The sequence below is a fragment of the Nycticebus coucang genome, chromosome 21 (assembly GCF_027406575.1).
Source record: "Nycticebus coucang isolate mNycCou1 chromosome 21, mNycCou1.pri, whole genome shotgun sequence".
In the NCBI taxonomy this organism is placed as follows: Eukaryota; Metazoa; Chordata; class Mammalia; order Primates; family Lorisidae; genus Nycticebus; species Nycticebus coucang.
Genome location: NC_069800.1, coordinates 34,578,526 through 34,593,115, shown reverse-complemented (window position 1 = coordinate 34,593,115; position 14,590 = coordinate 34,578,526). Strand labels below are relative to the sequence as shown.

At 37.6% G+C, this 14,590-nt stretch overlaps 1 protein-coding gene across 2 annotated transcripts in view; it reads right to left on the bottom strand.

Annotated features, from left to right (window-relative positions):
- The window catches only part of RNF24 (ring finger protein 24), a 116,002-nt gene that overhangs the window by 24,215 nt on the left and 77,197 nt on the right, over positions 1–14,590 (bottom strand). For both annotated transcript variants that reach the window (XM_053573622.1, XM_053573623.1), the window contains one exon: positions 4,234–4,276. In XM_053573622.1, coding sequence (XP_053429597.1) covers positions 4,234–4,276 — 43 coding nt within the window. The remainder of the gene's footprint in view (positions 1–4,233; positions 4,277–14,590) is intronic.

The following is a 14,590-nucleotide window of genomic DNA, read 5'->3' as shown; positions in this document are numbered from 1 at the left end:
GGAAAATCAATCTAAATTTTGGAAGTTTTGCTTATTATTATTAAATCATAAAGAAGTAGATCATGTATACATTAATGCATTTATGGGGTACAATGTGCTGATTTCATATATAATTTGTAATGCTTACATTGTACTAGTTAATATATCCCTTACCTCATTTACTTAATTATTGTTAAGATAGTTATACTCTGTTATGAAATCAACATTCATAAATCGGTAGCCTTTATATATACCAACAATAGTCAAGCTGAAAATACAGTTAAGGACTCTATTCCATTCACAGTAGTGCCAAAGAAGATGAAATATTTGGGAGTTTATCTAACAAAGGATGTGAAAGATCTCTATAAAGAGAACTATGAAACTCTAAGAAAAGAAATAGCTGAAAATGTTAACAAATGGAAAAACATATCATGCTCATGGCTGGGAAGAATCAACATTGTTAAAATGTCCATACTACCCAAAGCAAGATACGATTTTAATGCAATCCCTATTAAAGCTCCACTGTCATACTTTAAAGATCCTGAAAAAATAATATTTCGTTTTATATGGAATCAGAAAAAACCTCGAATAGCAAAGACATTACTCAGAAATAAAAACAAAGCAGGAGGAATCATGCTACCAGACCTCAGACTATACTATAAATTGATAGTGATCAAAACAGCATGGTACTGGCACAAAAACAGAGAATTAGATGTCTGGAACAGAATAGAGAACCATGAGATGAATCCAGCTACTTACCGTTATTTGATCTTTGACAAGCCAATTAAAAACATTCAGTGGGGAAAAGATTCCCTATTTAACAAATGGTGCTGGGTGAACTGGCTGGCAACCTGTAGAAGACTGAAAGTGGACCCACACCTTTCACCGTTAACTAAGGTAGACTCTCATTGGATAAAAGATTTAAACTTAAGACATGAAACTATAAAAATACTAGAAAAGAGTGCAGGGAAAACCCTTGAAGAAATTGGTCTGGGCGAGTATTTTATGAGGAGGACCCCCTGGGCAATTGAAGCAGCTTCAAAAATACACTACTGGGACCTGATCAAACTAAAAAGCTTCTGCACAGCCAAGAACACAGTAAGTAAAGCAAGCAGACAGCCCTCAGAATGCGAGAAGATATTTGCAGGTTATGTCTCTGACAAAGGTTTAATAACCAGAATCTACAGAGAACTCAAACGTATAAGCAAGAAAAAAACAAGTGATCCCATCGCAGGCTGGGCAAGGGACTTGAAGAGAAACTTCTCTGAAAAAGACAGGTGCATGGCCTACAGACATATGAAAAAATGCTCATCATCTTTAATCATCAGAGAAATGCAAATCAAAACTACTTTGAGATATCATCTAACTCCAGTAAGATTAGCCCATATCACAAAACCCCAGGACCAGAGATGTTGGCGTGGATGTGGAGAAAAGGGAACACTTCTACACTGCTGGTGGGAATGCAAATTAATACATTCCTTTTGGAAAGATGTTTGGAGAACACTTAGAGATCTAAGTGTTTTTAGAAATAGATCTGCCGTTCAATCCTATAATTCCTCTACTAGGTATATACCCAGAAGACCACCAATCACATTATAACAAAGATATTTGTACCAGAATGTTTATTGCAGCCCAATTCATAATTGCTAAGTCATGGAAAAAGCCCAAGTGCCCATCAATCCATGAATGGATTAATAAATTGTGGTATATGTACACCATGGAATATTATGCAGCCTTAAAGAAAGATGGAGACTTTACCTCTTTCATGTTTACATGGGTGGAGCTAGAACATATTCTTCTTAGTAAAGTATCTCGAGAATGGAAGAAAAAGTATCCAATGTACTCAGCCCTACTATGAAACTAATTTATGGCTTTCAGATGAAAGCTGTAACCCAGTTATCACCTAAGGATAGGGGGAAAGGGGACAAGGAGGGGAGGGAGGGGGGAGGATGGGTGAAGGGAGGGTGATTGGTGGGATTACACCTGCGGTGCATCTTACAAGGGTACATGTGAAACTTAGTAAATGTAGACTATAAATGTCTTAACACAATAACTAAGAAAATGCCAGGAAGGCTATGTTAACCAGTGTGATGAAAATGTGTCAAACGGTCTATAAAACCAGTGTATGGTGCCCCATGATCACATTAATATACACAGCTATGATTTAATAATAACCCCCCCCCCAAAATATGTTTATACTTAGTAGATCTGACATGTACCCTTGCAATATGCACCATAGGTATGATCCCTCCATTCACCCTCCCTCCATCTGCCCTCCCCCCTTCTCCTGGGCTATAGTTGTGATTTATTCTTCATATGAAAGTGTGAGTGATTGTAAATTGGTTTTATAATAGTACTGAGTACATTGGATAATTTTTCCTTCATTCTTGAGATACTTTACTAAGTAGGATATGTTCCAGCTCCATCCATATAAACATAAAAGATATAAAGTCTCCATATTTTTAAAGGTTGCATAATATTCCATGGTGTACATATACCACAATTTATTAATCCATTCATGGTTCGATGGGCACTTGGGCTTCTTTCATGACTTGGCTATTAGGAATTGAGCTGCAATGAACAATCTGGTGCAAATATCTTTGTTATAAAGTGATTTTTGGTCTTTTGGATATATAGCTAATAGAGGAATTGCAAGATCGAATGGCAGGTCTATTAGATCCCTGAGTATTCTCCATACTTCTTTACAAAAAGGACATATTAGCTTGCATTCCCAACAGTAGTGCAAAGTTTTGCTTCTTCTTCCTTTTTTTTTTTTTTTTTTTTTGCAGTTTTTTGCGGGGGCCGGGTTTGAATCCGCCACCCCTGGTATATGGGTCTGGGGCCCTACCCCTTGAGCCATAGGTGCTGCCCAGTTTTGCTTATTATTATACATCGATGTCCTCAGTAATCTTTGATCTACCCTGAGTTAATGGTTTGAATTTAAAAAAATTCAAAATTAGGTTTTGTCTCTAATCTTACTCTGTGGTGACTACACAGCACTTAAAATTAATGCCAAGTGATAAGAAGGTAGGTAACTAAAACATTTTCTGAGAATAAACATAGCTTGTTAGAGTTCTATTTCATCTTAAAAGTGAAAAAAATAGGCAAGTAAAATTTGGGGAAAATCTCTAAATTTGGGGTATCTTACATTCCCAAACTAAAAATGGTTTTGTGGGCAAAGCACTTTTTCAGAAATCACAACCAGAAGCTATCATCCAGCTACCCAGGGATGTTCTACTAAATTTTCTATTCAGTATATTTTAAAGATAAAATTTAGTGTCTTGTGACTTGAATAGTTCTATCAGTCAGTTTCACCTATTAAGGGACTGCCAAGGCCAATTTTACTTTCTAGTTAGTCTACATACAAATATCCTGTATGTTGTCAAGATTATGATACAACTGAGTGAAAAAGATTCATTCATTGAAAAAACTAAAACATTTAACTCTGATTATGAATCCCACATGAGATCTATGGGGAAGAGTGTGGGGTTACATCAGTTCAGTGTGTATATCCAGGCAATCTGCCAATGAGCTCAGATTTCAAAGATACATGAACAAAAGGACAGAAAGACAAGCAGTATTAAAATGGTGACACGGTCCTGTAACATCAGTTTTAGCAAGGTTTAAGAACCAAATAAGCTGAAGTTGCCTCCCACTCCAAAACTAAAGATAACAAATTTTACGCTTAGTGTCAAAAGAAGATCAAGAAAAATCTCGGCCCACTGTTTGATGTCAGTGGTAAAATGTAAATATAACATGGAAGAAAAAACTACTTTGACCTTCAAGAAAGCTAAGTTATTAACTTAAAAAACAAATCAATGTGTTAAAAGCTATGATTCAAGTTTGTCGACTTCTACTGGGTAATGTAAGCTAACATTTAAAGTACAAGGCAGTAGATGAGATCACTGTAACATAGTTGGTCATCTCTGAGGAACTGCTATCTGCTAATAAAGAAGGAGGGAAAAAATTCACTTAATGATATCTCTGAACTCCACTACATTAAGTGTTTCTCTTTAGCAAAATGTTGGCTCAAGTTTCCTGTTATATTATTATATCATCTGAACTGTTTATAGTTTCAGATGATACTGAAAGAAGAGATTACTTAAGTAAATGAAGGTTTATACTGTAAGCTAGCAGATGAAATGCTAAAATAAACATAAGTAAATCCAGTCCAAGTGTAAAGTATGAGTGGAATCTGAGTGCTCGGTTTTGGGGGAAAAAAACAAAACAGTCAATTTGAATTAAATTTCTCACCTGCTTGTAGGCATAAAATTCTTTGTGTGCTTGATGTCTTAGCCTAAAAGACAGAAATGAACAATGCAATATAAAATTTCCAATATGATAAATTGAAGAAAGAGAAAAACCTGCTGACTTGTACAATTTATAGGATTTAAATGATATAAATTAGGACTTTTATCCTGGAATACGCCCAAATGATGTATCTCTTACCATGTATAAGAAAGTACTCAGTGAACCATAAAACGTTAACCAAATATAAGTTGAAGTGAAATCTCATTAAAGTAAAATCTCAAAATAAATATTTTAATAATGACTCAATTCTTTTCTACTGATATACTACACTTGTTTCGATAATACTATTTAATATATCGCATTTTTTTTTTTTTTTTTTTTTGAGACAGAATTTCACTATGTCATCCTCAGTAGAGTGCTCTGGTGTCACAGTTCACAGCAACCTGACACTCTTGGGCTTAAGCAAATCTCTTGCCTCAGCCTCCTAAGTAGCTGGGACTACAGGTACCCGCCACAATGCCTGGCTATTTTTTTGTTGTAATTATCTTGACAGGCCTGGGCTGGGTTTGAACCGGCTAGCTCTGGTGTATGTGGCTGGCATCCTAGCTGCTCAGCTATAGGTGTCGAGCCCATATTTTTTCTTAATTTAAAAAATTTAAGTATAACATATCCAATGAAGTAAAAAAACCTTAAATATACAGCCCAAATTTTAAACAATGTATATGCCAGTGTAATTATCACCTATATTAAGACATAGTTCCAATATCCCTGAAGCCTCTAAAATGACCCCTCCCAATCAATACCTTTTTCTCCCCCAAGTACCACTGTCTTGATTTCTATTCCTGTTTTTCAACTTATGTGAACAGATCATTTGGTATATAGTCTGCTTCTTTGAGTCTACCATGCCTTATACTACTGTAGTAATTATCTTTCCTACTGTCATACAGTATTCCTTGAATGCATATAATTTATCCATTCTATTGATAAATATTTAGATTATTTACTGTTTTGGATTATTATGAATGAGGCTAGTATACAAATTTTTCTACATGTCTATTAGTGGACATATAGAGTCATTACTGTTGAATATATACCTAGGAGTAGAACTGCTGATACAAAGTGCTTGTACCAATTGCTACTCTTTTGAGTAGTTCATAAGAGTTCTAGTTGTTCACATCTTTATCACTGCTTAAGTTCAGTTTAAAAATTTTTTAAATTTAGGCTTGGCACCTATAACTCAGTGACTAGGACACCAGCCACATACATCGGGGTTGGCTGGTTCGAACCCAGCCCAGCCAGCTAAACAACAATGACAACAACAACAACAAAATAGCCAGGTATTGTGGCGGGCGCCTGTAGTCCCAGCTACTTGGGAGGCTGAGGCAAGAGAATGGCTTAAGCCCAAGAGTTTGAGGTTGCTATGAGCTGTGACGCCATGGTACTCTACCCAGGACAACATACTGAGACTCTGTCTCAAGAAAAAAAATTAAATGAAGTCTAATCAATCAACTTTTTCTCAGTGAAGTTAGTTCATTTTGTGTTCAGTTAAAGATATCTTTACCTTCCCCAAGATTATGAAGACACTTTTCTGAGTGTGTTGTGAAAACAATTTGTTATTTTACTTATCACATTTAGGTTATGATCCATCTGAAAGTGGTCTTCATGTATTCTGTGAAGTAAGAGTCAAGATTCTTTTTATCCCCATATAAATTTTCATTTGCCTCGGGCGGCGCCTGTGGCTCAAGGAGTAGGGTGCCGGTCCCATATGCTGGAGGTGGCGGGTTCAAACCCAGCCCCGGCCAAAAACCACACAAAAAAAAAAATTTTTCATTTGCCTCACCACCATTCATTGAAAAGACCCTCCTTTCCCACTGCATTGCAGTGGTGTCTCTGTTGTAAATTGGGTGTATCTAGTATATGGGTCTTTCTAGAGTTGCTATTCTGTCTTACTGGTCTATTTGCCTATACCTGTATACTGATTGGTTGAATACCGCCTCCCCTACTCCCCCAAAATTCATGTCCAACTGGAATCTCAGAATGTAACTTTATTTGAAAATTCTTTTCAGATTATTAGTTGAGGTCACATTAAAGTGGACCCTAAAAGCAATTCGACTGGTTTCCTTAGAAGAGGAGAAAATATACGGTGACAAAGAAAAGGTGGCCATGTGAGGACAGGCAGAGACTGAAGTGATGCAGCTACAAGTCAAGGAATGCCAAGGATTGCTGATAACTACTAGTAGTTAGGAAAAGGCAAGAGAGGATCCTCCTCTTAAGCCTAGAGGAAGCACTGCCATGCCAATACTTTGATTTTGAACTTCTAGCCTTCACAAGCATGAGAGATTTTATTTTTGTGTTTTAAGTGCTCAATTTATGACACTTTGTTATAGCAACACTAGGAAACTAATATACCTTAAGTCAATACCAAGTTATTTAAAAAACTTTTGTTCAGGGCGGCACTTGTGGCTCAGGGGGTGAGGTGCCAGCCCCATATACTGAGGGTGGCGAGTTTGAACCCGACCCTGCCAAACAGCAGCAGCAACAACAACAAAATAGCAGGACGGTGTGGCAGGTACCTGTAGTCCCAGCTACTCGGGAGGCTGAGGCAGGAGAATCGCCTAAGCCCAGGAGTTGCAGATTGCTGTGAGCTGTGACACCACAGCACTCTACCAAGGGTGATAAAGTGAGCCTCTGTCTCTAAACAAACAAAAAAACCCCACAAACTTTTGTTCAGGGTGCTGGCCACATACACCGGGGCGGGTGGGTTCAAACCTGACCTGGGCATGCTAAAACAAAAACAAAACAAAACAAAAAACAAACAAAAAAACCCCCAAAATAGCCAGGCGTTGTGGTGGGTGCCTGTAGTTCCAGTTACTTGGGAGGCTGAGGCAAGAGAATTGCTTAAGCCCAAGAGTTTGAGGTTGCTGTGAGCTGTGACACCACAGCATTCTACCCCAGGGTGACAGCTTGAGACTCTGTCTCAAAGAATAAAAAAATAAAAATAAAAAACTTTTGATCTGAAATAATTTTAGAAAATCTGCAAAAAGTATAGTTCACATGTACCTTTGTAGCAGCTTTCCAACTGTTCACATTTTATATATCCACAGTACACTACCTTTTTCCTGTTTATGACCCAATTCAAACCTCACCTTGCACTCAGTTGTTCCCTTACCCTCCTCTGACCTGTTGACAGTCTTTATCTTTCAAGATTTTGACATATTAATTATGATCACTTAGTTAAAGTATTGTCCACTGGGTTTCTCCATTGTAAAGTTTTTATTTTTCTCCTTTGTAATTAACAAATATCTTGGGGAAGATATTGAAATTATGTAAATATTCTATTTTTTCCTCAAGCTTTTGATCAGATTTTAGCATCCATCTTGCTTGCAACAATTACTGTAGTGTTTGCCTAATGGTAGTTTTGTAGTTTCCTAAGTCCTTGTGTATTTATTAATTGAATTCTTCCATAAAGTAGAAATGTCCCTCATTAGCTGTAAAATTCTTTGCACCAAATATAGACACCTGGGTGTTTTAGGCTTGGTCTTATAGTCCTTCAGGTTGACTTTGTGCCCTTTCAACATCCCCCATCCTTTTCTATGCATTTCCTAGCATTACTAGCCCCCAGGGATGTTCCAGGCTCATTTTATATTTTCTGTGCTCCAGCTCTGGAGTTAAAACACTTCTTCCAAGGAACCTTGTTTCCTTTATTGGAGAACAATATTTAGAAACTTATGCTTGGATGCTTGAGGTCTGCTAGTAGAACTGCTTAAGTTTTGTTCTTCTCAATGACTGACTTGGCTATTTGAATTTCCATATAAATTTCATGAGCTTGTCAGTTTCTGACAAAGAAACCCCTGTTGGAGTTTTGAGATTGTATGCATTTATAGATCAACTGGGGAGGAACTGACATCTTTGCAAAACTGTTTCAGTCTATGAACATAATACAGTTCTATTTATTTAGAACTTCAATTTCTCTTTTGCACATTTCTCCAAGATATTTGTTAAATTTTTTTTTTTTTTTTTTTTTTTTTGAGACAGAGCCTCAAGCTGTCACCCTGGGTAGACTGCCATGGCATCACAGCTCACAGCAACCTCCAACTCCTGGGCTCAAGCGATTCTCCTGCCTCTGCTTCCCAAGTAGCTGGGACTACAGGTGCCGCTACAATGCCTGGCTATTTTTTGGTTGCAGCCATCATTGTTGTTTGGCGGGCCCGGGCTGGATTTGAACCCGCCAGCTCAGGGGTATGTGGCTGGTGCCTTAGTTGCTTGAGCCACAGGCACCGAGCCGTATTTGTTAATTTTTGATGCTACTATAAATGGTATTTTTTTCATTTTGTTTCTATATAAAAAAATAATTTTTGTATATTGATCCTGTAGCTAGTGAATTCCTGACTTATTAATTCCAAATATTAATAGTTTACTTATAGACTGTTTTGAATTTTTAATGTACACAATTATGTTATCTGCAAATAATGACAAATGAAATTCTTTTATAATCTTTATATACTTTATTTCTTTTAAATATTTTTGTTTTTTTTCCTGTTTTTTTGCAATGGCTAGGCTCTCCACTACAATGCTAAGTAAAAGTGGTGATTATGAATGTCTCTATCAATGTCACTAATAAGTATGTTTTCTTTAAATTTTTTCTTTCTTTCCTAAGATTGTTTTTTGTAGTTAGACTTCATCCTCATTTAAAAAGTTCTCTTCTTGGGGTGTTGTGGCGGGTGCCTGTATAGTCCCAGCTACTTGGGAGGCTGAGGCAAGAGAATAGCTTAAGCCCAAGAGTTTGAGGTTGCTGTGAGCTGTGATGCCATAGCACTCTACTGAGGACGACACAGTGAGACTCTGTCCCCCCAAAATAAAAAGTTCTCTTCAGCCAGGCATGGTGGCTCACACCTGTAATCCTAACCCTCTGGGAGTGGATTGCTTGAGCTCATTAGTTCGAGACCAACCTGAGCAAAAGTGAGACCCTATCTCTACTAAAATAGAAAAACTCAGGCAAGAGGATTACTTGAGCCCAAGAGCTGGAGCTTGCTGTGAGCTGTGTCTACCCAGGATGACAGCTTTGAGACTCTGTCTCAAAAATAAATAAATAAAAAAGTTCTCTTGTAGTCCTACTTTGTTGAGTTATAAAAAATCATGAAGAAGTTAAATTTTATCAAATGTTCCATGATGCGTTTTCTTTCTTTTTAATGTGGTATACTTTTGTTGTTGTTGTATACTGTATTGGCTGATTTTCAAATGTTAAAACCTCTTTCATTCCTGGAACAAACTGCATTTGGTCGTCCTTTTTGTATATCCATGAATATGATTTCCTAATATTTTGTTCTTGAGAAAGACTGGTCTGTTATTTCCTTTCTTGTAATATCCTGTCAGGCTATTATATGAGTTAAGTACTTCCTCTACTTCTATTCTCTCAGAGAGTAATGTAAGAGTGTATTTTTTCCTTAAATGTTTGGACAAATTCAGTCAAGTTACTTGGCTTGCAATTTCTTTGTGGGAATGCTTTAATAACACATTCAATTTCTTAATGTTCTACTTCTTGTGTCAGTTTTCAAAAAAATTATTTTATTTTTAACATGCATGTAGCCATATTAAAGTGTACAGTTCAGTGGTAACGTAGTCACAAAGTTGTCCAACCATCTGCTGTCTCTAGTTTCGAAACTTTTTCATTTCCTCATCAGCACACCAGAGACCTATTACATGATTAATCCCCATTTCCTGGTAACTTCCAATCTTTTTTGTCTGTATGGATTTGCCTTTTATGGATGACCTTCTGTGTCTGGCTTTTCACTTAACATGTTTTCCAGGTTCATCCTGGTTGTAGTATGTATCGGCACTTTATTTCTTTTTATGGCTGGTATATTCCACTGTATATATATACCACAATTATCCATTCCTCTGTTGATAGACATTTGGGTTGTTTATACTTTTTAACTAGTATGAATAATGCTGTTACATATCATCACATAGAGAATAAGGGTTAAAAAACGCCACTATAAATAAATATTTCTGTGCAAATTTCTTTATAGAGATATCTTTTCATTTGCCTTGGGTATATACCTAGGAATGAAAATGCTGGGTCATATGAATTCCATGTTCGGTATTTTGAAGAACTATCAAACTCTTCTACAGCAGCTACATCATTTTACATTCTCACCAGCAATGCAAAGGGCTTTATCTCTACATCCTCACCAACACTTATTTTCCATGTTTTTAAAGTTTTACTTCAAAATTAACAGCTATTTTCCATATTTTTGATTACAGTACTCCTAGCAGGTATGAAGTGGTATCTTATTATGGTTTTAATTTATATTTCCTTAAAGACCAAAAACATCAAACATTTTTTCATGTATTTGTTAGCCATTTATCTATCTTCTTTGGAGAACTGTCTATTTAAGTCCTTTGCCATTTTTTAATTGAGGTTTTTGTTGTTCAGTTGTAAGAGTTCTTAGTATATTCTGGGTATTAAAAATTATCAGATAGGCGGTGCCCATAGCTCTGTGAGTAGGACGCTGGCTACATATGCCAGGCTGGCGGGTTTGAACCCAGCCTGGGCCAGCTAAACAACGACAACTGCAACCAAAAAATTGCTGGGCGTTGTGGTGAGCGTCTGTAATCCCAGCTACTTGGGAGGCTGTGGCAAGAGAATCACTTAAGCCCAAGAGTTTGAAGTTGCTGTGAGCTGTGATGCCATGGCACTCTCCTGCGGGTGACATAGTGAGACTCTGTCTTAAAAAAAATTATCAGATGGGCAGCGCCTGTGGCTCAGTGAGTAGGGTGCCGGCCCCATATGCCAAGGGTGGGCAGGTTCAAACCCAGCCCCAGCCAAACTGCAACAAAAAAAATAGCCGGGTGTTATGGTGGGCGCCTGTAGTCCCAGCTGCTCGGGAGGCTGAGGCAAGAGAATCGCGGAAGCCCAAGAGTTAGAGGTTGCTGTGAGCTGTGTGACATCACGACACTCTACCCAAGGGCGGTACAGTGAGACTCTGTCTCTACAAAAAAAAAAAAAAAAAAAAGAAATTATCAGATATATGATTTGTAATATTCTTCTATTCTGTAGGTGGCCTCATTTTCTTGATAATGTCCTTCGGTAACATATTTTTAATTTTTTATACGTTTAAGTTACCTATGTTTTTCTTTCATTGCTTGTGTTTTTGGTGTCAAATCCATGATTATTTCTAATCCAAGGCCATGAAGATTTATGCCTGCATTTTCTTCCAAGGGATTGTTTTAGTTCTTAATGTTTAGGCTGTTGATCCATTTTGAGTTAATTGTTGTGTATGGTGTACTGCAGGCATCCATCTTTATTCTTATTTTTCTTTTTGAGACTCTCACTTTGTTGCTCTCAGTTGAGTGCTGTGGTGTCACAGCAACCTCAAACTATTTTTAGAGATGAGGTCTTGCTCTGGCTCAGACTGGTCTCAAACCTGTATGCTCTAGGCAATCTACCCATCTTGGCCTCCCAGAGTGCTAGGATTATAGGTGTGAACCACTGTGCCCGGCTATCTTTATTTATTTTTTGATAGAGTCTCAAGCTGTCACCTTGGGTAGAGTGCCGTGGCATCACCACTCACAGCAACCTCCAACTCCTGGGCTCAATGATTCTCTTGCCTCAGCCTCCCAAGGAGCTAGGACTATAGGCACTTGCCACAACGCCCGGCTATTTTTTGGTTGCAGCTGTCATTGTTGTTTGGCGGGCCTGGGCTGGATTCAAACGTGCCAGCTCAGGGTGTATGTGGCTGGCGCGGAGCCCCATCTTCTTTTTTAAAATAGAGACAGGGCATCACTCTATTGCCCAGGCTGGAGTGCAGTAGTGCAGTCATTGCTCACTGTAGCTTTCAACTAATGGGCTCAAGGCAATCCTCATGCCTCAGCCTCCCAGGTAGTTAGGCCTACAGGTACATGGCACCATGCCTGGCTAATTAAAAAAAATTTTTTTGTAGGGGTCTCACTATGTTGCCCAGGCTGGTCTTAAACTCCTGGCTTCAAGCAATCCTCCCGCCTTGTCCTTCCAAACACAATATTTTGACTATTGTAGCTTTGTAGTAAATTTTGAAGTCAGGATGTGTGAGTACTTTCATTCATTTTTCTTTTTAAAAATAGTTTCGGCCATTTGGAGCCCCTTGCAATTCCACATGAATGTGAGGATAGCTTTTTCCATTTCAGCAAAAAGGCCATTGAAATTTTGATAGGATCTGCACTGACTCTGTAGATTACTTTGGGGAATACTGTCATCTTAACAATATTAAGTCTTCCAATTGATGAACATTGAGATGCCTTTCCATTTATTTAGGTCTTCTTTAATTTTTCAGCAGTGTTCTATAGTTTTCATTGTACATAAGTCTTTCACTTCCCTGGTTAACTTTGTTCCTTGGAATTTTATTCTTTTGAATGCTACTGTAAATGAAATGGTTTCCTTTCCTTTTAGGATTGTTTATTGCTGGTGTACAGAAACATAACTGATTTTTGTGTGTTGATCTTATACTTTGAAAGTTTGCTAAATTTTTTAGCTCTAGTAGTTTTTGATAGATTTTATGGGACTTTCTATATATAGAATCAGGTCATCTGCAAACAGACACAGTTGTACTTCTTTCCAATTAGATGCTATTTTTTTTCTTACCTAACTGTTCTAGTTAGAAATTCCAGTACAATGTTGAATAGTACTGGTAAAGGTGGCATTCTTGTCTTGTTCTCTGGATCCTGGGGAAAGCTTTCAGTCTATTACCATTAAGCACAGTAAGTATCCTGTTAGGGTTTTTCATAAATGCCCTTTCTTGTGCCAATTTTGATAAGTTCAATTTTTTAAAACTCTGTAATTCATCTAAAATGTCAAGTTTATTGGTACAAATTCATAATGTTCTTTGTGATCTCTTAATGTTCAAGAGATTTTGTAGTGGTAAGATTAGTACTTTATGGTTTCTTTCTTTTTTCCTGATTAGTTTTTCTAGAGAGTCATCAATTTTATTTATCTTTCCAAAGAACCAGCTTTTGGTTTCAATGATTTTCCTTATTATACATTTGTTTTCTATTTCACTGATTTCTATGCTTACTTTTTTTCCCCTCTTGGGTTTAAGAGATTCTCTTGCCTCAGCCTCCGAAGTAGCTGGGACTAAGGGAGGCGCCCAACACCGGGCTATTTTGTTGTTGCAGTTGTCATTGTTGTTTAGCTGGCCCGGGCTGGGTTCAAACCCACCAGCCTCGGTGCATGTGGTCAGTGCTGTAACCACTGTGCTATGAGTGCTGAGCTTCCTATGCTTATTTTTTAATTTTCCTCCTCCTACTTTCTTTTAATAGTTTTTTTTAAAGCTCCTTTTATTGATGTAATTGATTTTTAGTTTTTTCTAATATGTGAATTTAAAACTATAATTTTCTCTTAATTAGGTCATTTACTAATCATGTAGTTCAATTGTTTATATCCTTACTGGTTTTTGTCTGCTTGTTTTATTAAGAAGTATATATTTTCTTTCTTTCTTTTTTTTAGAGAGAGAGTCACTTTGTCGCCCTCGGTAGAGTGCTATGGTGTCACAGCTCATAGCAACCTCCAGCTCTTGGGCTTAGGCAATTCTCTTGCCTCAGCCTCCTGAGTATCTGGGACTACAGGTGCCTGCCACAGCGCCCAGCTATTTTTTTTTGCAGTTTGGCCAGGGCCGGGTTCAAACCCACCACCCTTGGTATGAGGCCAGTGCCCTACTCACTGAGCCATAGGCGCCGTCCAAGAAGTATATATTTTCAACTGAAGAAAAAAATGAACTCCTTTGGAATTCTTTAAAATTAGGCTTTATTTGTAACTTCATTTTACTTATTTGAATCTTTTGACTCTGCATATTTTCCCAAAGCAGAATCTGTTACTTTCAGCTACAGCATGAATCAATTTATGCTCACCTTTTTCTTCAATCTGTGGCTCAAAATTCATCCTTTCTAGGAAGTTCTCCCTTAAAATTAAGTCCTCTCTACTGATTCTTCTTTAAGTCCTATTCACTAGCTATTTTTAAAACACTTTACTATTTTGTATTGCTACATAGATATCTGAAAAGTATCTAAGGGAGAATGATTAATAATGCTAGAGAAATGATAAAACCATGCAGCTGATGATCACTTCAAACTTGTGGTCTCTAGTCTCAGCCTGGTTCTCTACATTGCTCTCTAATCCTATCCATTCACACTCACATCTTAAGCTGCCATGCAGTGGTTCTTTCCGACCCTTTCCACTCTCTTCAAGCTTTACCATACCACCTCCTCTCTCATCATTTTTTTTTTCTTCTTGTTCTTCTTTTTGTTTTTTAGAGACAAGAGTCTCACTCTATTGCCCTTGGTAGAGTGCTGTGGCATCACAGCTCACAGCAACCTCCAACTCCTGGGC